We start from the raw sequence: 26,682 nt of genomic DNA on the forward strand, positions 1-26,682 counted from the left end.
GAGGACCTTAAAGATTATTTAATAATGCAGTTTCTGCATTTGCATATAGATAAGGTCAGTAGAAATTGAATTACTTGTGTAAAGTCATATATTTAGTTTGAGACGGGGTAGGTGGGGATACCTGTTCTTTGATACCTTTGCAAAGCTTTTTCTACTGAATTCCATGACTTCTGTTGGTCTGACACTCAGGACTGACACTCTTAAAAGTAATCAGATATCAAAGATACTATAAAACTATGATATGATGATTATTATGTACATAGTATTATGATATAGTGTATTATTATGTAGAAGAGAGATACTCTAGATATATAAATGTATGATATACATTGGCACATAGAATGTAATTGTAGTCATAGAGAATGAAACATAACAAGAGAAAATGGTATCAAATTGGGCTTTGGATAGCTGTAATACTAATAGGTTGGATAAAAATAGAAGAATAAAAATAGCATTATAAAATGTAAAAAGAAAACCTGGATAGAAGAAAATCCAGAAAAGACCAAAGGAGCAAAGATTTTTAAGAAGCAGAAAATAAAATGAAGAAGATGAGAAGTGAAAATGTCCATTAGTTTGCATACATGTGGGAGATTTTTGTCATTAGAACAAGTTATGTCTGTAAATTATTGGACCAAACTGAAGTTTAAGTTATTAGGGGAGTCCTTGTGAGGAGATCTTAAGGAGATAGTGACAAAATTCTTTGCTTGACCAAACCGTACTCAGGCTCCTGAACCTTCTCCTAGGCCTATCTGTAGACTTCTTTATATAATTCAACTTTGGCAAGAGTCTTGCTAAGTCACTTTAGTAAGAATCCTCCACCCCCACTCGGACTCCCTCTTCAATATCTGATCACACTGATATCGGATCAGATTTCTTATTTTGCACAATCTCCCAGGGGATATCTGATCACCCTGGTCCATCTTTAGCAAGACATCTATTAGATGGGCTGTGCCAGAATTCCCCATGCCCTGATGTTTTTCCTTATTTTATATCTACGGACTACAACCCTGTTCTTTGGCTGTAAAGTCCCACTTGCACGTGCTATATTTGGAGTTAAATCCAATCTGTCGCCCACACTGCAAAACTTCATCATAGTATTCCCTATATCTGTTATGATAGTGACACCCCAACCCCCCAAATAAAGTTTTTCTTGCTGTGATTTGACACATGTCTTTGAACATTTTTTTTCTTAAATAATATATAATAAATTAGAGTAATTTTTCAAAAAGTTTACTATCAAAGGGTAGGGAAGTATAATGTATTATTTGGAGAGAAAAGTACAGTGTAGAAACTTCTGTTTAATTTTTATGCTATGTAAATAATAAAATAAAGATAATATTTAAATCAGAAATTAGAAAATTGTATGAGAAAGCAGGAAGACTCAATGACTAAAAATCTTCCAGAAGGCTGGAGGGCCTGCCTGGGAGCTTACCTGCCATAGCAGAGAAGGACTGTAGAGATGTACATGGCTGTAGACTGAGAAAAATGGGGTGTTTTTTGTTGCAATGACTTTTGTCTTCTCAGGGAAGCAGGGGCAGGATATGGAGAAGCTGAGTGAAAAAGGGAGGAAGAATCAAAGTGTGGGAACCGTGAGAGAATTTTGAATTAACTATTGAAGTGAATTGAAGAGCAATTTTGTCATAATATACAGCAAGTTTGGGACAAAAAGAGAATTAGAATATGAATCTCTTGACGTGCAGTACAAATAATATTAGGCTGTTGCAAGTGTAATTGTGGTTTTGGACCGTGAATTTTAAATCATTATAACTAGGCTCAAACACACCTTTAATAATTAAAATAGGAACCATAACAATCAACACATTTTTTGCCAATAAGAAATAAGTTTATTCCTGTAGCATAAAAGTTTATACTTTGGGATTTGATAAACTCTTGAAAAGCATTTTCTACCTCCGGCTGGTTGTGGAAGAGTTTTCCCTGCAAATAGTTGTCAAGATGCTTAAAAGCAACTGTGATGTTGGAGAAGACTCAAGAGTCCCCTGGTCTGCAAGGAGATCCAACCAGTCCATCCTAAAGGAAGATCAGTCCTGGGTGTTCATTGGAAGGACTGATGTTGAAGCTGAAACTCCAATCCTTTGGCCACCTGATGCGAAGAGCTGACTCATTTGAAAAGACACTGATGCTGGGAAAGATTGAAGTCAGGAAGAGAAGGGTATGACAGAGGATGAGATGGTTGGATGGCATCACTGACTCAATGGACATGAGTTTGGGTGAACTCCAGGAGTTGGTGATGGACAGGGAGGCCTGACATGTTGCAGTCCATGGGATCCCAAAGAGTTGGACACAACTGAGAGACTGAACTGAACTGAACTGATGGTGGATGAGACAAAATTCATAGCCCAATTCGTTCAACTTCTGAAGCATTGGTTGTGCAACGTGCAGTCAGCTGTTGTGGTGGAGAAGAACTGGGCCCTTTCTGTTCACCAATGCTAAGTGCAGACATTTCAGTTTTCAGTGTATCTTATCAATTTGTTGACCATATTTCTCAGATGTAATGGTTTCACAAGGATTCAGAAAGCTGTAGTGGATCAGCTGGGCAGCAGACAACCAAACAGTGACCATGACCTTTTTATTTTATTTGGCTTTGGGAAGTGCTTTGGAATTTCTCAGTCCAACCGCTGAGCTGTTCATCACTGGTTGTCTTATAAAACCCACTTTTCATCGCACATCACAATCTGATCAAGAAATGAGTCATTGTTGTTGTGTACAATAAGAGAAGCTGACACTTCAAATCGACATGTTTTAAAAATCTTTGGTCAGTTCATGAGACACCCATTTTTGAGCTTTTTCACCTTTCCAATTTGCTTCAAATGCCAAACAACCATAGAATGGTCAATGTTGAGTTCTTTGGCAACTTCTCTTATAAAAGGATTAGCTTTGATGATCGCTCTCAATTGGTCATTGTTAACTTCCAATGGCCAGGCACTACACTCCTTAACTTCAAGACTGTCATCTCCTTTGCAAAACTTCTTGAACCACCACTGCATTGTATGTTCCTTAGAAGTTTCTGGGCCATTATTGATGTAGAAAATTATATCCAGTGCTTTACAACTCATTTTAAACACAAGTAAGAAAATTGCTTGAATTTGCTTTTTGTCTGACATCATTTCCATGATTTACACACACACACAAAAATCAAGTAAAAAATATAAAGTGAGAAATGTGCATTAAAATGATATATAGCAAAAAATAAAATGATGTATAGCATAATCACATTTATTTAAGATTGGATTCCAAGATCAAAGACAAATTTCAACAATGCAAAACCTGCAATTACTTTTGCACCTACCTAATATCCTCTCAGATAGGTACTAAGCTTAAATATAAAGTAAAAAATAATTGGATGTTTTAGGAGCTATTGATATGTTATTTGTTTAATATATATGAACAAGCACTAAAGGGGTAAAAATTTAGCACCAGTGATATCTTACATGAGAGAAAACTCTACAATGTATCTATCTCTCATATTCACTCTGCTTAAAGGAAAGAAAGGAACTATAACTTGATATTTTAAAACTATGTCTGACAAGTTCAAAAAGTATAAGGGCTTGAAAGCAGAAGAACAAGATAGATTAAATTCCTGATTTCCATTTTAGACCAATATTTGAGCCATACAGCTGGTATAATTCATAAATTCAGGCCAATTTACTTGTATCAATTTATCGACCCATCAGCAGGGTATGAGAGCACCTGTCAAGCTTAATTTTTGCTAATCATATTAATATTTGTAAACTGTATTTTTGAAAGCTGATAAAAATTAACATGAAAAGAGAAAAATTGAATTGTGTTTATTTGTTTAACTTTTTAAAATTTGACTATGTTTTGTTGTGTGCTTATCCTTTCCCAAATATGTATATATTATACAGCTCATTTGTCTATTGAATTTTTTTGGTTATCTTACAATTGATTTTCATGAGATTTATTATACTGAAGTATTTACACTTTGGCTCAAACAGACTGGTTACTAATGTTGATTTATAACCACTATATTCTTAAAGAATTTGGGGCAATTTGCACCAATTTATCAGCACTGGTTATTGATGATGGTACAATTTGCTCGTTTCACCTGGTCTTTGTAAGACTCCCAGTGAGGTTTGTCTTTGGAGCTGGTTACATGAAAATATGATGCCTAGCAGGGTACAGCAACCCTGTCTTGGTTCCAAAATGTTCCATAGCCACATCAGTGATTACTGATTTGAGAAAGAAGAGTATTGATTTGAGAAAGAAGAGTATATGGTACAGACTTTACAGAGATAAGGGAATAGGGAAATCACACCAGATCAGTTCAGACTCCTTGCTATGAGGCAGCCCTTGGTTGTGATTCACATTGTGATTAATGCTGTTGCTATATTGTATTTTCCTGCAGTAAATGGTGGATTTGTAAACATTGCTATCTTGGGTTCTGTGAATACTGATTGGAAAATGAACCCTGTATAACTGGTACCATTGAAGAAGTGAAAGAAAGTGAGGCCACTCGGTCATGTCCGACTCTTTGTGACCCCACGGACGGTAGTCTACCCAGCCTCTCTGTCCAAGGGATTTTCCAGGCAAGAGTAAAGGAGTGGGTTGTCACACATCATTGCTATGCTATGCTAAGTCACTTCAGTCGTGTCCGACTCCGTGCGACCCCATAGACGGCAGCCCACCAGGCTTCCCCGTCCCTGGGATTCTCCAGGCAAGAACATTGGAGTGGGTTGCCATTTCCTTCTCCAATGCATGAAAGTGAAAAGTGAAAGTGAAGTCGCTCAGTCGTGTCCGACCCTCAGCGACCCCATGGACTGCACCTTCCAGGCTTCTTCATCCATGGGATTTTCCAGGCAAGAGTAGTGGAGTGGGGTGCCATTGCCTTCTCCGTTTAAGAGGTTATGTAAGGTCAATTTGGCTTTACTGAACGATTCATACATGTTATCAGATATTTCTGAGGAAAAGATGAGAACCTGATGGACATCTCTCAGGAAGCCTGGGAAGGAAGAGGGGACAGGAGGAAGGGAACCTGTGAAAGGAAGTCTCCAAGGTCTTCACCCTCATCCTTCACACCCCATAAATGTCCTTAACCTGCACGTGAAATGTCAGGCTCAGATCACGGAAAACCATGATCACCGAGCAGGACAGAATTACGGCCACAAGCTCCTGGTGCTGAGTGAGCTGCTCAGGACCACGAAGCTCAGGAGCAGCTCGAGACAGACATTTCCATGCAGAGAAGTGGAAGAAGCTCCATACACCAAAGGCTCTGCTTGATATGGTCTTTCTATATCTGGAGGTTAATGCTGTCATGCCTTGAATCGACCACTCTGCATGGTCTGTCTTGGAGCATCTCACATTGACTGGCAGGCTAAGGACAAGCTTATTGAAAGCAAGGCCTTCCTTTTTAGTCCATTTAAACTTGTTCATTGCGTCAATGAAAGAAAGGTTTTTATACTGCTTAGGGCTTTTGATAATGAAAGGCTAGGTCGTGACTGGCCTGTAGATCTCCTTAACACCAATGAACTGAAGTTGCTCCATGATGTCTGGGATACTTGAACATCGAGTAAGATTAATTCTTGGGTAATACAGAAGGTACGAGAGACACATTTCATTCCTGGTGCTTAATCCTCCCCAAGTCATCTGGGCTCTATCTTTTGTGTTGTACCAACACTCAGCAATTAGATTATCTCCTGGTAAGATTGTTTGTTCTTCTTTTAGGTACTGAAACTCCTGGAAATTAAAGTCAAAGTTATCATCATAAGCAAGTAATCTCATTTCCTCCCCTTTGCAAAAATGACGCAGCCTGATGCCTCTGCCTGCCAGGTGAGCGTGGAGCAGAACAGCAAAAACATGGATGCCACTTGGCTTTTCAGCTTCCAAAGCCTCTTCCAGGCATTCCAGGGTGCAATGACCCTCAGACCGGAAGTCAGGCAGGCCCAGAGGGATGGTGTGAAAGAGGCTTACCCAGAGGCTAGCCTCAATCACCCCAGCATTGTATTTCCTTATATCTGCCGTATAAAATAATCTCAATCCAGAATTATCTATTAAGCCTTCCTTATATGTTGGATTGTCATAATGGACTTCCAGGAGCACATAATAAGGATCTAACGGAGTGCCAAGGGATAATCCAACATGAGGTGGATAGGAAAAAGCCTCTCCACCAATGGCCCAGGGGAAAATGACGGTCTCACAGGTGAGGAAGGCATCGGGCATGTTAGGGTGGTAACACTCGTGCCCGTCGTCCGGGACACTGTCACTGAAGTTGCTGCTGCACTGATAGAGCAGCATGTGATGGACCAGACTCTCGTGGTCTTTCTGAATCACGGGCTCAACCTTTATGACATGATGCTTTTCCTGGAGCCTAGGAATCTTAAACATTTGGCACCAGTATGTTGTACCTTTGTTTGGGATGGGAACGTCTTGATTGACCAGGTCAAAGTATGGTGGGGCTGTAAACATACTGGTTTTCTCAGGATTCAGTAACTGCAGACTCTTGGTACCACGATTGGATTCATGGTACTTGGGACCTGCTTCTCCCACATCTTCATGGTGGTAGGCCCAGATCACCCTTACTGTGTTCTCCATTATACTCTTGTCATTTATGTCAAACGTATGCAGTTCTCTGGCAAATTCAATTACTGTGTGTGTACTATTTTCCATGGCATATTCTAGGTGGTAATCTTGCTGAGCATCTTTTCTCAATTCTCTGTTTGCATTTGTAAAATAATCTTGGAGGTAGGGCCGCCCGTGGGCCATCCTGCCCACGATGATGTCGGCCGCTGCCATGGCCCCAGTGGACGAGAAACCGAAGCCCACGTAGCCGGCTGTCTGCACCTCGAGGCGGAATACAGATTAATTTAATAATTCAGTTTTTATAAGTCAAAATTATTTCTATTTTTATTTGTGATTTCTTTCCTAGACATTAACTGCAGATAATTGAAAGAACAACTCCCTCCTTGCTATTTTATACCTGCCTTTAAAGTGCTGAGGTGTTGATTTACTTAAGGATTATATATACATTGCCTATTTGCAGGCGACTAATGAAGAGAAAAATAATACCTCTTCTGGAAATTTATTTAGCCTAAGGTACTTCACTTAAATTACTTTGAACAGAGTCGATTATGAAAATACGCCTTCAGTACTTAAATTTCAGATACTAACAGATATTTCCAAAAGGGATCTTATTTCTTACAATTTATGTGATATTTTGATAGCTGGAAAATAAGACACAATCATGTAAAGTGTTTTCTCCCAGAGTTCAACAGCAAAAATAAAGAACACAGAGCAGTCAAGAATGTTATTTTAAGAAATGGCAAAGATGATAATTATTATATATTCAGAGATCCTGGACCCTACAAAAACATTGTCTCAATTAGTTCAGCTCAGTCCCTCAGAGGTGTCCAACTCTTTGTGATCCCATGGACAGCAGCACTGCCAGGCCTCCCTGTCCATCACCAACTGCTGGAGCTTACTCAAACTCACGTCCATCAAGTCAGTGATGCCATCCGACCATCTCATCCTCTGTTGTCCCCTTCTCCTGCCTTCAATCTTTCTCAGCATCAGAGTGTTTTCCATTGAATCAGTTCTTCTCATAAGGAGGCCAAAGTATTGGAGCTTCAGCTTCAGCATCAGTCCTTCCAATGACTATTCAGGACTGATTTCCTTTAGGATTGACTGGTTTGATTTCCTAGCAGTCCAAGGGACTCAGGAGTCCTCACCAACACCACAATTCAAAAGCATCAATTCTTCGATGCTCAGCTTTCTTTATGGTCCAACTCTCACATCCATACATGACTACTGGAAAAACCATAGCTTTGACTAGACAGAACTTTGTCAGCAAAATAATGTCTCTGTTTTTTAATATACTGTCTAGGTTTGTAAAGCTTTTCTTCCAAGGAGCAAGTGTCTTTTAATTTCATGGCTGTAGTCACCATCTGCAGTGATTTTTTAGCCGAAGAAGATAAAGTCTGTCACTGTTCCCATTGTTTCCCCATCTATTTACCGTGAAGTGATTGGACCAGATTCCATGATCTTAGTTTTCTTGAATGTTGCATTTTAAGCCAGTTTTTTCACCCTCCTCTTTCACTTTGATCATGAGACTTCTTCGCTTTCTGCCATAATAATGGTATTATCTGCATATGGTTATTGATATTTCTCCTGGCAATCCTGATTCCAGCTTGTGCTTCATCCAGCCTGGCATTTCACAATGACAGGTCTCAATTAATACTCCAGGTTAAATGATGGCACAGTGTCCCCATATTGTAAATGAAAAAAATAAAATGATTTAGCAAGGTCACATAACTGCCAGAGTTTCATCCAGATAGGAGAAGGTATAATCCTCATTCAAAGAATATGATTCCGGTAGCTTAACTCAGGCATTCTTTATCCAATGTGTGTTTATTATGCTCCAAGTATTCTTCTAATGCTTTTGCAATTATTGGACTTATCACTCATTATATTTCCCACATAACCCAGTGGTATAGATTGTATTATTATTCCATTTTACAAAGAGGTACATTTTACACTTTCCCAGAGAGTAGAGGAACTAAAATTCAAATCTTGAGAGCTCCAGAATCTTATCTCCTAAGAATTAAGCTATGTAGCTTTTCACAGCTTCTACTGACTGACCTCTAAATAATAATTTACTTTATTGAACATTCTCTGTGTACTAGGCACAGTGCTAAAAGCTTGTATGCCCCATATTGATAACAATACAAAATAATAATAACTCTTTATTGGAAGATGTTAAGGGAGGGCAGAAAAACAAAATTATAGTTAATGCTCAAACTCCAGTATTCTTGTTTGGAGAATTCTCCAGTATTCTTGTCTTCCATGGAAGACAAGCCTGGCAGGCTACAGTCCATGAGGTTACAAAGAGTCAGACATGACTCTCTATTTTCATAAGGATATGTGTTTCACTGGTTCTTTTCTATAACTGTTTTTCACTTTATTTTCATAAGGATATGTGTTCCCTGGTTCTTTTCTATAACTGTTTTTCTTCTAGTGATTTGATATGCTGAAGGAGACAGAAATGTATAAGCATAGTTATAGTATAAATGATAATGTGATAAGTGCTCAAAATGGTTATGGAGGACAAAGGAGAAAGTGGTTAATTCAGTTTTTAAAGAGTAAAGAGAGGAAATGCTACCTAAGTACTTCAAAGCTGGGTCCTAAAGGAGAAGCAAGAGTTTTCTCTCTGTTCTCTGTGAGGAAATATCTTAATCCAAGTCATAGAGCTCAGACAGTATAGATAATGGTGAGCAACCTGGGGTAGTTGAACTTTGTACTCTTGAGAACTTATATGTGAGAAGGGGCAAGGATATAATAATTTAAAGCAAAGGAACAAACATTGTAATAATTTCTGTTTGTAGACTTATTAGGTGTTTTAAATATTTTGTCCAGTTTATTCTGACAATATTCTGAGATAGATATTAGGATTTTTATTTTACAGATGAAGAAACTGAGCTATGTGGGAGTTACATTGCCTGTCCAACATGACACAGTTGTGATTGACAGATTCAGATTTAAAAAATAAGCCTCTTTCCAAAGGACATACACTTCTAACTCCATAATAATGCCTACTCTGATTACAGAGGGCAAGTGAATAGTTTGAACCTCCCTATCTATGTAGTAATATATATATATATATATATATACACACACACACATACACACACACATTTAAACATATATATAACATATATATATATATACATTTAAGCATATATAACATATTTATATTTAAACATATATATAAGATATATATTTCTATAAAGAAGACTATAAATTTAAATAAGGATTTCTCAGTTAATCATTAAAACAAGAAAAAAATACTTAAATTTTTCCTTGGAAAATCAAATATGATAGATAACTTTAAACAAATCATTAAGCAAAAATTCATAGCATAAATTGCATGTAGCATTTCCTTCAAGCATAACTTCATGATAGTCAATGCCTGTTTGAAAAATAAATATATAGCATCTCTAAATACAAGGATTAAAGTACTTTCCTGAATTGACTTGTGTTTTGTACTTAAGTTATATGTTTCAATTAACCTGTTCAACTTCTTGCTATCTGTTTTTTTTTTTTTTTTTTTTTAACTAATGGCATAAATTTTCATGATGCTTATTCAGATCAGTCCTTGGGTAAAAGCACATATCTATAAATGAAACAGAATGCAATGCATCTTATAGTTTGGCTTTAAGTCCTTATTTTCCTTTTTTTTAAAATTAGTGATTAGGTATCATTAAAGATGGAGCTTGGTATACATCTTCACATGGATGTATTTCAAAAAAATCCAAATGATGTGAAGCTTTATTTTATTATATTTTTCGGTTACTGTTATTCAGATGGAAACAAGAGAAAGTATAATGGCCACTGTGCTGTTTGGTTGACACTATATCACTTCTTCCATCTGAATTTGACTTTTTGTTTTGAAGATGCATTGCTCATACCATATCGGTCATTGTGATTTTGAGTGATGCTCATCCTACCTTCTAGATTCCAGAGGTGGCCTCATAACCTAGACTTCCTCAGAGCCCTCTTTCATTCTTGTTTAGGTTGAAAATTATTTTTTCTAATGGTACCTTTCCAGGACAATTTTTTCTAGTTTTAACTGGAGAGATATTTTCTGTCCATCTGAAATTTAGATCATGACAGAACAATGGAGCTATTTTTGGAGATAATATTAAAGAGAAATATTAAGGCATATTTCTTACTGACAGTTTGTATAGAGATGCCTAGAAAATGAAGTCAACACAGAGAAGGTCATCACCACGAGTAAGAGAAAATCTCTCATATTACAGTAGTTTGGGGCCCTGAATCCATCCAACTTTTCATGGATGAGTGAATTAATATCTTTTTTTCTTTTACTTTCTCCCTCTGTCCCTTCCATCTTACCTATTGATTATCTTTTATTTCTTTTTTCAGATTTAAGCTACTTTAAGAAGAGGTATCTATCAATATCAAAGAGTTCTTATTGCTAAAGGAAGTAACATTAAAAAATTAAATTATGTATACTGGCAGGTTGCTGCTTTGCTAACATAGCTGAAGGCAGCTTAATAATGGCATGACACTATGACGACATCTCTGGGACCTTACTTTTGGGCACAAACCTCAGGTGACTCAAGTTTCAAAAGCCTTTTGACTATAGACTTAGTCATTCAAAATACAAATTACAAAATGAGGACTTGAATGAGTTAGCTTGTGACACACTGATACAATGGCTTGTAATAGAGGTTACTTGAATTTGAGTTTAGTCAGCTCTTCCCATATGGTTTAAGGTATGACTGTGAAAGGAAAGAAGGGTTGTCCCAGAGAAGTTGGAAAGAGATGTTCTGTAGAAAAGAAATATCAATCAAATGTGTAAGCATATGTACCAAATTGTCATAATAAACAGGAGGAAGACATTATTTCAAAATTAACTGTTTGTATTTGTAATATAAAACCACAGATTAATAACTGGTTTTGGAAAAAAAAAAACATATTTTACCTGCTGCTGCTGCTAAGTTGCTTCAGTTGTGTCCGACTCTGTGCAACCCCATAGACAGCAGCCCACCAGGCTCCCCTTTCCCTGGGATTCTCCAGGCAAGAATACTGGAGTGGGTTTCCATTTCCTTCTCCAGTGCATGAAGGTGAAAAGTGAAAGTGAAGTAGCTCAATCCTGTCTGACTCTGAGCGACCCCATGGACTGTAGCCTACTGGGCTCCTCCATCCATGAGATTTTCCAGGCAAGAGTACTGGAGTGGGGTGCCATCACCTTAGATTTAAGGGTGGATAATCCATCCAAATTATTCTAATTTGGGATCTGCTGAAAACCAGAGATTACCACCTGCTTAAGAGGATGAATGGTAAGGTAAGATTTCAATTTCCAGCAGTATCACAGATTACAGACACTGAATAAACCTCCTATTGAAAACAACTAAAAAAACATATAATACACTGATTAAATACTTAATATTTCAAATCTAATGCCAAGCTGACAAAAAGTAGCAAATCCTTAGAGGCCAAAAATAAAGTATTAACTGAAAGACAGGAAGACAGACAAATACTAAAGCTAGTTTTTGATCTGACATTATGTTCTGAACCTCAATGTGCTTGAGCTTTTGCTTTAGATATTTCAGAGGACAATGGAGCTAGAATTAAAGATTTAACGCTTACCCAAGGCAGCAAGTCAAAGAGCATCTAAGATAAACTTGGGATGCCAAAGGGCTTCATCCACATTATAAAGATGAGTGAAAAATTAACCTCTAAACCTATGCAAATTAGGGTTCAGCATGGAATATATTAAATTTTACTGTCAAAAACTTTCAAGCAAACAGTTTATTTTAGAGAAATAACATCTTTAAGACAACCCCAATTTCTGTGTCTCCATAAAGATCAACAATTAAATAGCTATCCACAAAAATAAATAAATAAAAACCCAAATGGCTCAGAGAGAGCTCAGGAGTTTCCTTAAGAAACTTCAGAAATACAGTGGAACAAACAAGTTGAGAATTACTACATAAAACAAAGGAAGAAGGTTTTCATTTTGCCTGCATCATGCAATCCTCTATACCAGAACTGCTCAGTGCCAAGAAGGAACTCCTCAGCCAGAAAGAGTTCCCCTCACTGGCAGCTGGAGAGCAGAGTGAATAATCAGCTTCCCCAACCTTTCAGGGCAGGCACAAATACCTACTTTAGTTTAATCACACCCAAAGATCAGCAAACCTGAGACATATAGAAATGGCTAGGAACAAGAAAGAACAGAGACTACCAATATCAGCTATGGAGCTTGAGCAACCATGGTCTTCAATCCTCTTCTGAGGATTCTGCTTTCACCACTGAAGAATCAATGGCCAGCACAGCTGCCACTAACCCCTCTGCAGATTTCACTGGTTTTCCCCCACAGGTGTTAATGTTTGCAGAAGCCCTTCACCTGGATTCCTTTACATCCCCTTAGCCTCTGTTCTGAACCCACAGGAGCCATACCCACATCTATCTCAGACCTCTGTGGCTGGGTGGGTGCAATACACCCACCTAGATTACCATGGCAGCACCCCCTGCCATACAAACACACATACTATGAATGTGCTTATGACTAACACATCCAGCTATGCACTTACACAGTGTCCACAGCTGTATGCAAAGCTGTGGCACAATCAACACTTAAGGCTTCAGCAGCTGGCAGTGTGCTCACAGTTGCTTCTGGCCTTGACCTCCACTACTAGATATGTGTTTTCAGCTGACCCTCACCCCACATGGGTAACTGCAATTGGTCCCCACAGAAGAATGTGTGCATACCACCTACTCTAGCCATTACTGTGGCCTGATATGGTCCCTAGCCGCCGAAACTGGGGGGCACTGCTGAGAAAGCCCACAGCTTTGCAGCCACTAAGTACCTCCTGCTGTTCGTGTCAAGGTGCAGGCATTTGTCAATGTGAAGAGCCTCAGTAGCCCGAGCCAATCAGACATTACACTCCCTAGATCCCAGAGCTACCACACAGTCCTCACTTGGCACCCTGAACATGTAGACTTGGTGTCACAAAACACTCCAGCATGCTCCATCTGTGGGTGCATGTCTTTCCTTACTGAAGTATGTCCACAAAGCCTGGAAGAGGAGACTGCTTCTTTTACATGTGCAGACCTATGTAAGGCTACAGGGATCAGGGATAATCAGAAACATAACTCCACCAAAGGAACACAGTACAACGAAATGCAGAACCATGAACTGCTCAACAAAGACTTTAAAATAATTGTTGTAAATATGATCAGACATCGAGAGCACTGATAAACATTTAACAAAATGAGTGAAAATATAAGAACAAAATAAGTTCAACAAAGAGAGAGAAAACATAATTTAACCAAGGAAGTAAAAGATCTATATACATAAATGGGGTTTAGATGAAAGAAACTGAAGAAGATACAAGTAAATGAAAATATAAACTGCACTAATGGATCAGATTCCTGGGTTGGGAAGATCCCCTGGAGGACGACATGGCAACCCACTCCAGTATTCTTGCTTGGAGAATCCCCATGGATGGAGGTGCCTGGCGGACTATAGTCCATGGGGTTGTAAAGAGTCAGATACGACTGAGCAAATAAGCACAGCACACAATGGATCAGAAGAGTTAATGTTGTTAAAATGCTCACACTATCCAAAGCCAACTATTGATTTAATGTCAGTTCAGCTCAGTTCAGTCATTCAGTTGTGTCTGACTTTTTGCAACCCCATGGACTGCAGCATGCCAGGCCTCCCTGTCCATCACCAACTCCCAGATTTTACCCAAACTCACATCCATTGAGTCGGTGATGCCATCCAAACATCTCATCCTCTGTCATCCCCTTCTTCTCCCACCTTCAATCTTTCCCAGTATCAGGTCAATGTAATCCCTATCAAAATTCCAATGGCATTATTCAGTAAATAAATAAAAAAATCCTGAAATTTGTATAGAGCCACATAAAACTCTAACTAGCCAAAATAATCTTTAGAAAGAACAAAGCTTGAAGCAGCACACTTCCTGATTACAAACTATATTACAAAGCTATAGTAACCAAAACTATATGGTACTGTCATAAAACCAGACACATAGACCAATGGAACAGAATCAAGAAACCAGAAACAAATCAATGCACATATATTCAACTAATATTTAACCAGGCTTCCCTAGAGGATCAGTGATAAAGAGTCTGCCGGGCAATGAAGGAGATGCAGTTTCGATCCCTGGGTAGGTAAGATCCTATGGAGAAGGAAATGGCAACCCACTCCAGTATTCTTGCCCAGGAAATCCCATAGACAGAAGAGTCCATGGGGTTGGACACAATTTAGTGACTAAACAATGAAAAACAACAGTACTTGACAAAGCACCAAAATTTCTCATTGGAGACATACAGTTCCATCTATGAATGATGATTAAACAATTTCTACATATAATAGCAGACTGGTTCCAAATAGGAAAAGGAGTACGTCAAGGCTGTATATTGTCACTGTGCTTAGTTAACTTATATGCGGAGCACATCATGAGATACATGGGCTGGATGAAGCACAAGCTGGAATCAAGACTGCTGGGAGAAATATAAATAACCTCAGATATGCAGATGACACCACCCTTATGGCAGAAAATGAAGAGGAACTAAAGAGCCTCTTGATGAAAGTGATGAAAGAGAAGAATGAAAAAGTTGGCTTAAAGCTCAACATTCAGAAAATTAAGATCATGGTATCTGGTCCCATCACTCCATGGCAAATAGATGGAGAAACAGTGGCAGACTTTATTTTTTCTGGGCTCCAAAATCACTGAAGATGGTGATTGCAGCCATGAAATAAAAAGACACTTACTCCTTGGAAGAAAAGTTATGACCAACCTAGACAGCATATTCAAAAGCAGAGACATTACTTTGCCAACAAAGGTCTGTCTAGTCAAGGCTATGGTTTTTCTAGTAGTCATGTAGGATGTGAGAGTTGGAGTATAAAGAAAGCTGAGCACTGAAGAATTGATGCTTTTGAACTGTGGTGTTGGAGAAGACTCTTGAGAGTCCCTTGGACTGCAAGGAGATCCAACCAGTCCATCCTAAAGGAAATCGGTCCTGAATGTTCATTGGAAGGACTGATGTTGAAGCTGAAACTCCAATACTTTGGCCACCTGATGCGAAGAGCTGACTTGTTTGAAAGATGCAAGCTGGGAAAGATTGAAGCGAGGAGGAGAAAGGGATGACAGAGGATGAAATGGTTGGATGGCATCACCGACTCAATGCACATGAGTCTGAGTGAACTCCGGGAGTTGGTGATGGACAGGGAGGCCTGGCATGCTGCGGTTCATGGGGTCACAAACAGTTGGACACGACTGAGTGACTGAACTGAACTGAACTGAACTGAACATGTAATAAAATGAAACTGGATCCCTGTCTTACACCATTCACAAAAATTAACTTGAAACAAATTAAAGACTTAATGGTAAGACCTGAAGCCATAAACTCCTAGAAGAAAACATTTGGAAAGAAGTTCTCTGATATCAGTCCTGAAAGTGACTTTTTATATATGAAACCAAAACCCAAGCAACAAAAGCAAAAATTTATAAGGAAGGAATTGGTTGAATTAAAAAGTTTATGCACAGCAAAAGACACAATCAACAAAATTAAAAGGTGATCTACAGAATGGGAGAATGTATTTGTAAACCATATATCTAAAAAGGGATTGATGTCCTAAATATATAAAGAACTTAAAAGACTCATTAACAAGAAATAATTTTTTGATAGATGACTAGATATTTCTCCAGAGAAGTCATACAAAGACCAATAAGTAAATGAAAATGTACCCAACATCAGTAAATTCTCAGAGAAATGTAAATTCAAACCACTGTGATATATTATTTCATGCTTTTAGAATGGCTACCATCAAAAAGATAAAAGATAACAATTGTAAGAAAGTGGAGAAAAGGGAACCCTGGTGTACTGTTGCTAGGAGTGTAAACTGGCAAATCTTCTGCTTCTGGAAAACAGCATGGAGTTCCCTCAAAAATTAAAAGAAAACTAGCATATAATCCAATAATTTACTTCTGGTTATATTTCCAAAGGGGAAAAAAAAAATCATTGTCTTGAAGAGATAACTGCATCCCTCTGTTCACTGCCATATAATTCACTACCTAGGTATCCATTTACATATAAATGGACAAAAAACTTTGATATAATTTAGAATACATATATATTATATAACAAAATATACAATGGAATATTATTTAATCCTAAAAAGTAGAAACTCTTGCTATTTGTAACAACATGGATGGACTGTGAGGGCAGTATGGTAAGTGAAATAAGTCAGAGAGAGACAAATGAGCTCACGTATGATCTCACTTATACATAGAATCTAAAACTGTGGAGCTCATTTTTTGAAAATTTATTAATATTTTAACTGAAGTAGAGTTGGTTTCCAATGGCATGTATTTTCAGATGTACAGCACAATCATATATATATATATACACACACACACACACATATATTTCAGATTCTTTTCCTTATAGCTTATTACAAAATATTGAATATAGTTCTCTGTCCTTAATAGTAGGTCCTTATTTGTTATCTATTTTATATATCAGTTCAGTTCAGTTGCTCAGTCGTGTCCGACTCTTTGTGACCCCATGATCACAGCACGCCAGGCCTCCCTGTCCATCACCAACTCCCGGAGTTCACTCAGACTCACGTCCATTGAGTTGGTGATGCCATCCAGCCATCTCATCCTCTGTCGTCCCCTTCTCCTCCTGCCCGAATCCCTCCCAGCATCAGACTCTTTTCCAATGAATCAACTCTTCACATGAGGTGGCCGAAGTACTGGAGTTTTAGTAGTGTATATATAGTAATAGTATATATTAATCTCATCCTCCTAAGGAAGGGACATAAAAAGGAAGAGAGGGAGGAAAGGGAGGAAGGTAGGGGAGGCAGGAGAGAAGGAAGCAAGGAAGGAAGGGAAGATAGAGGAGGAGAAGGAGAGAAGAAGAGAAGAAGGAAGGAAAGAAGGAAGGAATGCAGAAATAACGAGATGAATCAGCAGCTTCAACTGACAGCCAGATCATTAAATTTGGGTATAAAATAAGTATGAAGAAATAAAAGTGGAGATGAAAATGTGAGTGAGAAAGCATAAGTAGATTTATAAAAGTGTAAAAGCAACTCTCAAGAAAATTTTAAATTGTGAAACTAAAACCTGCTCTCATGTTGTTGTTCAGTCACTAAGTTGTGTCTGACTCTCATATTGGGGGGAAATATACAAATATGAAGTATCTGTAATACATACAAAGATATAAAGAAATAAGGAAGACCATCTATCCTTTGCATCCCTATCCAAAGGTTCAGCATTTTCAATATAGAGTCCCTGCAGGGCCAACAACTTATAGATAACAAATAAGGACCTACACCATTTTATACAAGGGACTAGAGCATCTGTGAATTTTGTTATCTGTAGGGTCATGGAAACAATCCCTGTGGAAACTGAGGGGCAACTGTAAAATGTTAAGAAACACACAATGGAGTAAGAGGTTTTAGAGTGAGAAGGTCGACTATGGATGGATAGATGGATAGATAGATGATATATATAGATGTAGATAGGCCATATATGATAAAGAAGAATGTAACAGAGTATACTCAAAAAACAATGACTGAAAATTCACTGATGAATACCAGTACATAATTTAAAAGCAGTCTATACATATTTAGAAAATTGAAAATTGCTAAAAAGAAAAATTATAAATGCTACTAGAAAAAGAAAAATTATTTCCTGTATGCCAGTGATAGAGTGACAATTGACAACTTTAGTAAGTTAGAAGCCAGATAATAATGACAACAGGAAGAATATAGCATTTCCTATAGATATATAGTATGGTAATTTTTAATTTTTTAAAATTAAGTTTTAAACCTATTTAAGGCTAATTTTGAGTTATATATAATGTTACTGATTTATTTAACCTGAATGTCAAGTTACAACTAAACTTTAGTTCTTTCTCAAGATTCCAGAGTTTGGGAAAGGGAGAATGCATAGCCCTGATTATATGTACTGCTGTCTGTATATACAGCAAGGCAAGCAAGCTATAATTTATTTCAATTATCTAATTTACATTATCAGTATTTTGTTATGCCTCATCAAAATTTCTTAAAATTCTATTTATAGTTGAAGTAAAATAAACAGCTACCAAGTACTTACCCTTTTTTAGGTCCTGTATATGGAGAAAAGTCCTTTGATGTTTGGGAGAAAAATGAATTTGATATATAGGGGAAAATGTAATGTAGTCAGATAAGTATTTCAAGAAAATAATAGCATCGGGTAATTTGGGTAGAAAAAATGGAAGCTCTTCCTTAAAAAATAAGCTATGATTTGAAGGAATTCTACATGCAAACTTTCTAGACAAAGGTATCAAACACAAATACATACTAAGAAATGTAACTTGAATGAGCATGACAGTATTGGGAAGTGAAATTATTTTAATATAATTAGGGTTGACTTTCAAGTGGAAAATGTGGTAAGAGATTAATTAAAGTGGTCTATAACTTTCAGATCATGAAGGATACTCTAAGATATGAAAAATGTTACTTATTCTAAGTGAAGAAGAGCACTATATAATGGATGTTGAAATAAAAATGACAGAATTAAAAATTTGTCTTTTACATCTATTACTCTTGGAGTAATAAGAAATGCAGTAGGGAAAGGATACCATTAAGAAACATCACAAAAATCCAAGAAGGAAATTAAACAGATATAGATTAATATTCTTTCTATTCATAGGTGTCCATTTTAATCTGCTATCTTTAAAATAGTCTCCAGTATGCAGAGTTTTAGTTTGCTCATTAAAAAACTTTATATGATTTCCTCTTTAGACCCATTAACTCTTATCTATTCTAATACTCTTTATTTCTGTATATTCCTGGTCTTACCCAATTTGGGTTTGGTCTCATTTTTTGTCTCAACTTATTTACATAATTTTTGTTTTTGGCTACAAGTTTATTTGCTATCCTAGGTTTTGATTTGTATAACACTTTAGTGTTAGTTGCTCAGTCATGTCCAACTCTGGGACCCCCGTGGACTGTAGCCCGCTAGGCTCCTGTGTCCATGGTATTCTCCAGGAAATAAAACTGGAGTGGGTAGCCATTTCCTTCTCCAGGGGATCTTCTTGACCCCCAGGGATTGAACCTGGGTCTCCACATTGCAGGCAGATTCTTTACCATCTGAGTCACCAGGGAAGTCCCATAACACTTTAAGAAATACATTTTCCTGAGTACTCACAGCCCATACATGGCTAAATATATAAATTTGCTATTATGGATTATTCTATTGGCTCTCTGAAACATCAGGCTCTCTGAATTCCATGGACTAAGTCCATCATTTATTTATGTATCTGCATTAAAGAAGGTCCTACATGATGAAGAAATGGGAGAGCTGGGGAGTTAAAATTGAGGGATGACTTACAAGGCCGTAAGAACACAGTAGTTCGAGAGTAGGGGATTCAGGTGATTCCTCATCCTCTGGGTTTGGTCACATAGATGATGTTGATTTCATACTCTGAAACAGAATATGTAGACTACAGTTGAAGAGTTTTGAAGTCTTCATTTGATCTGATTAATTTCAAGGTACATAGCAGGTGATATAGAGGTCAAGATATAATTCAGATATCAATGATGTTCTAGGAATATTCAAAATATAGTTGGTAGTTGAAGTCACTGAAGTGAATGAGATTTCCTGGGATGTATATGAGAGAGAATACTAAAAAGAAGCACCAAGAGAAGAAAAAGGAGAGAAGAGGACAAGAGTTTGAGAACAGAGAAAAAGAATTTTTTAAAAAGTAGAAAATAACTGGTACCATGAGCAAAATCCTGAAATTAACAGCTTTCAAAAGGATAGAGAATTTTATGAACCCGATATACATATTTGCAACAAAATTTATTACTAAGTACAAGCATTTATCCCTACAGGAAAGGAAAAAAAAAAAAAAACAGAGTAGGAATGCGAGGAGAGCCAATGGGTTAAAAATGCTGATGTCGTAGAAAGAAAGAAAAAGATCCAAAAAGAAGCATCATATATACCACTCCAGAAATACCAGATCAAAAAAGTTTTGAAAGTCATTTATTGCATCCACAACAAGGATATCACAGTGTTCTTGACAAAAGAAAAATAGTTTTTTAATAAAAGAAGTAAATGATTTAGTTGGTTGAGAGTATCTAGAATATGATCACTTCTCTCAAGGAGTTAAAAACATAAGGGGAAAAATGAGTAATATCAGAATTAAAGAACTGCTTATATCCATATGGTTTTTGTTTGACTATTTACATGTGCTTTCTCAAAATCATTTAAAAAGGAAGACAATGGAAGAGTTTGAAAAGATGAATGATATCAATCTGTAGAGATATCTGATGGGATATTTTCACCTGTCTTAAGTATGTGCTTTTAATATTATCTCTTGGAACATTAAAGGAAATCAAAATTCATTGTTTATGTTTGTATAAACTATATAAAGTAATTAGTTCCCTTTCTACCCAATCCTCAATGGGCTAAAGGGAATTAAAGTAGATAAAAACTTTAAATTATTTGAAGTTTAAGTAAATAATTACAAATTTGCTATGAATGAGCTGTTTCAAATTAAAACAACACAGATGCTGTTCTATTTAAGAAGCTATTCTCTCTACAGAGAGCAGGTCATAGGCGTCTATACAAAATATTTAGTCTTAGATCCTGCTGTCTTATAGCATAAAAAGGCCAGTGGTGGGAAAAGAGGAGGGTTCTAGTGTTAAGAAATCATTTAGGACATGGAAGTTAACTGGCTTTTGATTTGAAGCATAGAAACTAAAGTGCTCATAGAGATACAAGTAGCTAAATACAATAATAAATACTAGAGATAGCGTTTAACTAATTCAGTAGTACACGTGTGTGTATATGTGTGCCCAGTTGTGTCTAACTCTTTGTGACCCATAGACAGTGGCCCATCAGGCTCCTCTCTCCATGGAATTTTCCAGGTAAGAGTACTGGAGCAGGTAGCCATTTCGTACTCCATAGGATCTCTCAACCCAGAGATCAAACCCACATCTCTTGCCTTGGCAGGCAGATTCTTTACTATGGTGCCATCTGGGAAGCAAAAGTATATGTACATTTAATAAAAAAGAGCCTGGTATATATAGGGATTAAATATTATTTGTCTTAATGAAATAATTTTAGAATCATGAAGATGAAATGTCTTTTTTTCTATTCAATGTAAAATAGTGATTTAATATTTCATCAGTTCAGTTCAATCTCTCAGTCATGTCTGACTCTTTGCAACTCCACGGACTGCAGCACACCAGGCTTCCCTGTCCATCGGCAACCCTTGGAGTTTGCTCAAACTCATGCCCATCGAGTTGGTGATGCCATCCAACCATCTCATCCTCTGTTGTCCCCTTTCCTCCCACTTTCAGTCTTTCCCAGCATCAGGGTCTTTTCCAATTAACCAGTTCTAAGGTATGGATTTCAATTATGTAGGTAAACATATTTAGAGATTACATACTTTTTGCAATGTATTTAGTGAGCTATCTTGATGAGGGTATATTTTGCATAAAATATATAGGAATAAACAGTTCTTCAATGATTTAAATGTTTTATTTACTTCTTTGGAGGTGTAGGATAGGTAATTTATAAACTTGAATAGTTAAAATCAGATACAGAAAGAATTAAAATAATGCTGAAAGCAATAATCACTACAGGCATCCAGAGAAGGGAATGATTATTGTAAGAAAAAGGTTTTTGAAGTGTGTAGCATGTATTCCCTATACATTGAGACATTATCACATGAACATTCAAAGTGTACCTGTTGCCATCAGAAAAAAGTATAGAAACCTAAGCTATTAGGTTTATTTATTAAACATTTATTTAATAAATGCTCAACTAAATATTTATTAAATACCATTGAAATAGTTGTTACTAGGCAGTATGTAAAGGCTGGCTTCTGAGAGTAAATTTCTTTGATTTTGGATTTAATTCTTGGTATCTTTTAACTAATTAATTACATGCCTTGTACTTGAACTGTTATAATCCAGAGAGAAACCATTGGTGTTTCAGTAGTTCTTTTGACTTTCTGAAAATTTCTTCCTCCTATAGGTCATCAGTGTCAGACTTTATTTTTTGGGGCTCCAAAATCACTGCAAATGGTGATTGCGGCCATGAAATTAAAAGATGCTTACACCTTGAAGGAAAGTTATGACCAACCTAGATAGCATATTTCAAAGCAGAGACGTTACTTTGCCAACAAAGGTCCGTCTAGTCAAGGCTATGGTTTTTCCAGTGCTCATGTATGGACCTGAGAGTTGGACTGTGAAGAAGGCTGAGCGCCGAAGAATTGATGCTTTTGAACTGTGTTGTTGGAGAGGACACTGGAGAGTCCCTTGGACTGCAAGGAGATCCAACCAGTCCATTCTAAAGGAGATCAGTCCTGGGTGTTCTTTGGAAGGAATGATGCTAAAGCTGAAATTCCAGTACTTTGGCCACCTCATGCGAAGAATTGACTCATTGGAAAAGACTCTGATGCTGGGAGGATTGGGGGCAGGAGGAGAAGGGGACGACAGAGGATGAGATAGCTGGATGGCATCACCAACTCGATGGACATGAGTTTGGGTGAACTCCAGGAGTTGGTGATGGACAGGGAGGCCTGGGGTGCTGCAATTTCATGGGGTTGCAAAGAGTCAGACACAACTGAGCAACTGCACTGAACTGAACTGAATGTTTCAGTCATGTCTGACTCTTTGCAACCGTGTGGACTGTAGCCCACCAGGCTCCTCCTTCCATGGGATTTTCCAGGCAAGACTACTGGAGTGGTTTACCATTTTCTCCTGCAGGGGATCTTCCTGAACTAGGATTTGAACCTGTGTCTTTTTCATCGCCTGCAATTGCAGGCCCGTTCTTTACCACTACCACCACTGAGGAAGCCCTATCTACTTTAATGTTTTTCCTAAAACATTATTGGGCTTCCCTGATGGTTCAGTGGGTATAGCCCCTGCCTGCAATGTGGGAGACCCGGGTTTGATCCACCAGTTGGGAACATCCCCCTGGAGAAGGAAATGGCAACCCACTCTAGTACTCTTGCCTGGAAAATTCCATGAATGGAGAAGCCTGGTAAGCTACAGTCCATGCGATTGCAGAGAGTCATACACGACTGAAAAACTTAACTTCTAAAGTATTATTATCTTGAACCAGTTGTTATGTAAACTTCGAAAGAGCACTGAAGAATTGATGCTTTTGAACTGTGGTGTTGGAGAAGACTCTTGAGAGTCCCTTGGACTGCAAGGAGATCCAACAGTCCATTCTAAAGGAGATCAGCCCTGGGTGTTCTTTGGAAGGAATGATGCTAAAGCTGAAACTCCAGTACTTTGGCCACCTCATGTGAAGAGTTGACTCATTGGAAAAGACTGATGCTGAGAGGGATTGGGGGCAGGAGGAAAAGGGGACGACAGAGGATGAGATGGCTGGATGGCATCACTCACTCGATGGATGTGAGTTTGAGTGAACTCCGGAGATGGTGATGGACAGGGAGGCCTGACATGCTGCGATTCATGGGGTTGCAAAGAGTCGGACACAATTGAGTGACTGAACTGAACTGAACTGAACTGAACCTTAGAAAATAAAGTCCTGCATTTCTTTTGTATTAGTGTCTATATGTTATTGTTGGCATGAAGTAGTAAATAATCAGCACGAAACTGAATTGGATTTCTGTACTCAGTGAATTTACTGTTCCCATTACAAAAGTTTTCATTACAAAGATACAATTGATACACAGTTAATATGTAGCATTAGCAAAATAGCTATTCTTGTTTTCTCTGATTCCTGGAAGGACTGCAACTTCTGTGAACAGTAGTCCTTTATGCAAATGAATTAATGTGATATCCTAAAGGGTATGCATTAATGCCTTTCTTATTAACCAGTTAATCATTCATTCTCCAAACACTTTTAAAGCATCACCTTTGTGCCAAGCATTGTGATAAATACTGGTGGAACAGAAAAGAACAGAGTTGAGAAAAATCTCTTGTAATTAATTTACTTACAGTTGGAAAGCTGAGTTAAGAAGGGTGTCTACTAGACAGATAGTTCTGTTATTGTTGTTTTCAGTCGCTAAGTCATATCCGACTCTTTGAGACCCCATGAACTGCAGCATGCCAGTCTTCCCTGTCCTTCAGTATCTCCCTGAGTTTGCTTAAAATCTTGTCCGTTAAGTCAGTGATGCCATCCAACCATCTCTTCCTCTGTCACCCTCTTCTACCCTCAATCTTTCCCAGCATCAGGGTCTTTTCCAAAGAGTCGGCTCTTTGCATCAGGTGGCTGAAGTATAGGAGCTTCAACTTCAGTATTAGTCCTTCCAATGAATATTCAGGGTTGATTTCCTTTAGGATTGACTGGTTTGATCTCCTTGCTGTCCAAGGGACCCTCGAGAGTTTTCTGTAGCACCACAGTTAGAAAGTATCAATTATCTGGCACTCAGCCTTCTCACATCCATATATGATTACTGGAAAAATCATAGGTTTAACTTTACAGATCTTTGTCAGCAAACTGATATCTCTGCTTTTAAATATGCTGTCTAGGTTTGTCATAGCTATTCTTTCAAAAAGCAAGTGTCTTTTAATTTTGTGGCTGCAGTCACCATCCACATTGATTTTGGAGCCCAAGTAAATGAAATCTGACAGTGTTTCCACATTTTTCCCATTTGTATGCCATGAAATGATGGGACTGGATGTCATGATCATTGTTTTAGGAATGTTGAGTTTTAAGCCAGCTTTTTCACACTCCTCTTTCACTTTCATCAAGAGGCTTTTTAGTCCCTCTTCGCTTTCTGCCTTTAAAGTGGTATCATCTGCATATCTGAGGTTGTTGATATTTCTCCCGGCAATCAAGAGTTAGTTTACCTGGAGTAAAATCTCACATCAAAGTTTAATTTCATTATGTAACTCCTTTTGTTTAGGGAAGTATTTTTTGTCTATCAATTCTAGAGGAGGGTTCATGAACATGAGATATGAGGAGACTGTAAACTGTTTAGCTAAGGTTTCTTCTAAAAAGGAACAGGGATCTAGGAATGTAATAGATAAAAAATAAGAAAAGATAGTGATATGCAGGAAGAGGAGAGAAGGCAGAACAATATGGTCGGAGGCTGGCACTTTGGTTGATGGGTGGGGCTGAAGACCTTTCTTAAGAGTTGGAAGTTTGGGGTCCATCTGAAAACTATATTTGATAATATGCTATAATATAGCATCTCCTATGCTTAGTTATACTTAAATCTCCAGCCAGTAATTATTCTTATCTAGTATTATTTGTGGCATAGGTGACAGAAAACAAATAGATTTCATGCTCTTGAGTTGGATCAGCATTCAGATCAGATCAGATCAGATCAGTCGCTCAGTCTTGTCCGACTCTTTGCAACCCCATGAATCGTAGACCACTGCAAATAGCAGGAGTATGGGAAAACATCAAAAGCTGAAAATTGCAGCCAGTTATAAATAGAAAATAGCAATCAAAAGAAAGCTCTTGGCAAAGAATGAGAAAGCACTTTGTTTCAAAGAGGACAGATAGCAGGATCAAACCCATCTTATTTGGAAATTAAGGAGCACCAGCCATCCAGGCTTCACTAAGCCTATTAGTATGCCTGTTTCGATCCCAACATTCAAGTCTACAGTTAACATTTTTATTAAGTCACAAGATAAATACCTAACTCATCAATCTTACTTTAGAAATAATAACTTTATCTCCTAACTCTTCCCATTTCCTTTTGCTTCTGTCTTTTCAAGGGTTCCAACTTTGAACTCTTATCAGTTGACAACAATAATGATTCTTCAGAATTAAGTTGAACATGTCTGCTCTAGAATGCTGAGCTTCCATTTCTATAAAGTAACTTTTAGTGATCCCAAGTGAAACTTTTATTGGCTCCCAGGTGTCCACACTATGGGCCACAAGCCAGTCAGAGAAAGCATCAATCTATCAAGGAGATAAAGCTTCCACTGGACTTATGCCATCGCTCCACTGGTGTTATACTCCAGCCACCTCCTGTGATTCTCCTTGCTACAGTGTCCACTCATGTCACAGTGGTTGTCTGCTAACTATTTGTTTTAAAAAAATATTTTAGTAAACTCTACAGGTATCACTTCATAAAGCAATCCTTGAGAAACAACTCTGTAAGTGTGAAATCTTAAAGACTGGAAGCTTTGTATGTGTGTGAGGTTTTTCAATATATGAGATTTGTTTG

The 26,682-nt window shown here is 37.7% G+C and overlaps 1 protein-coding gene across 1 annotated transcript; it reads right to left on the minus strand.

Annotated features, from left to right (window-relative positions):
- Positions 1-4,242: 4,242 nt before the first annotated feature.
- On the minus strand, positions 4,243-6,828 carry LOC133234021 (DBH-like monooxygenase protein 1; the record flags this gene model as incomplete). Its single annotated transcript, XM_061394165.1, is given in 2 exon segments — positions 4,243-5,279; positions 5,281-6,828. Coding segments are annotated over 2 exon segments (1,695 nt in total), but the record flags the coding sequence as incomplete, so codon positions are not given.
- Between the last annotated feature and the right edge of the window lie 19,854 nt (positions 6,829-26,682).

The sequence above is a fragment of the Bos javanicus genome, chromosome 21, assembly GCF_032452875.1.
Source record: "Bos javanicus breed banteng chromosome 21, ARS-OSU_banteng_1.0, whole genome shotgun sequence".
Classification (NCBI taxonomy): domain Eukaryota; kingdom Metazoa; phylum Chordata; class Mammalia; order Artiodactyla; family Bovidae; genus Bos; species Bos javanicus.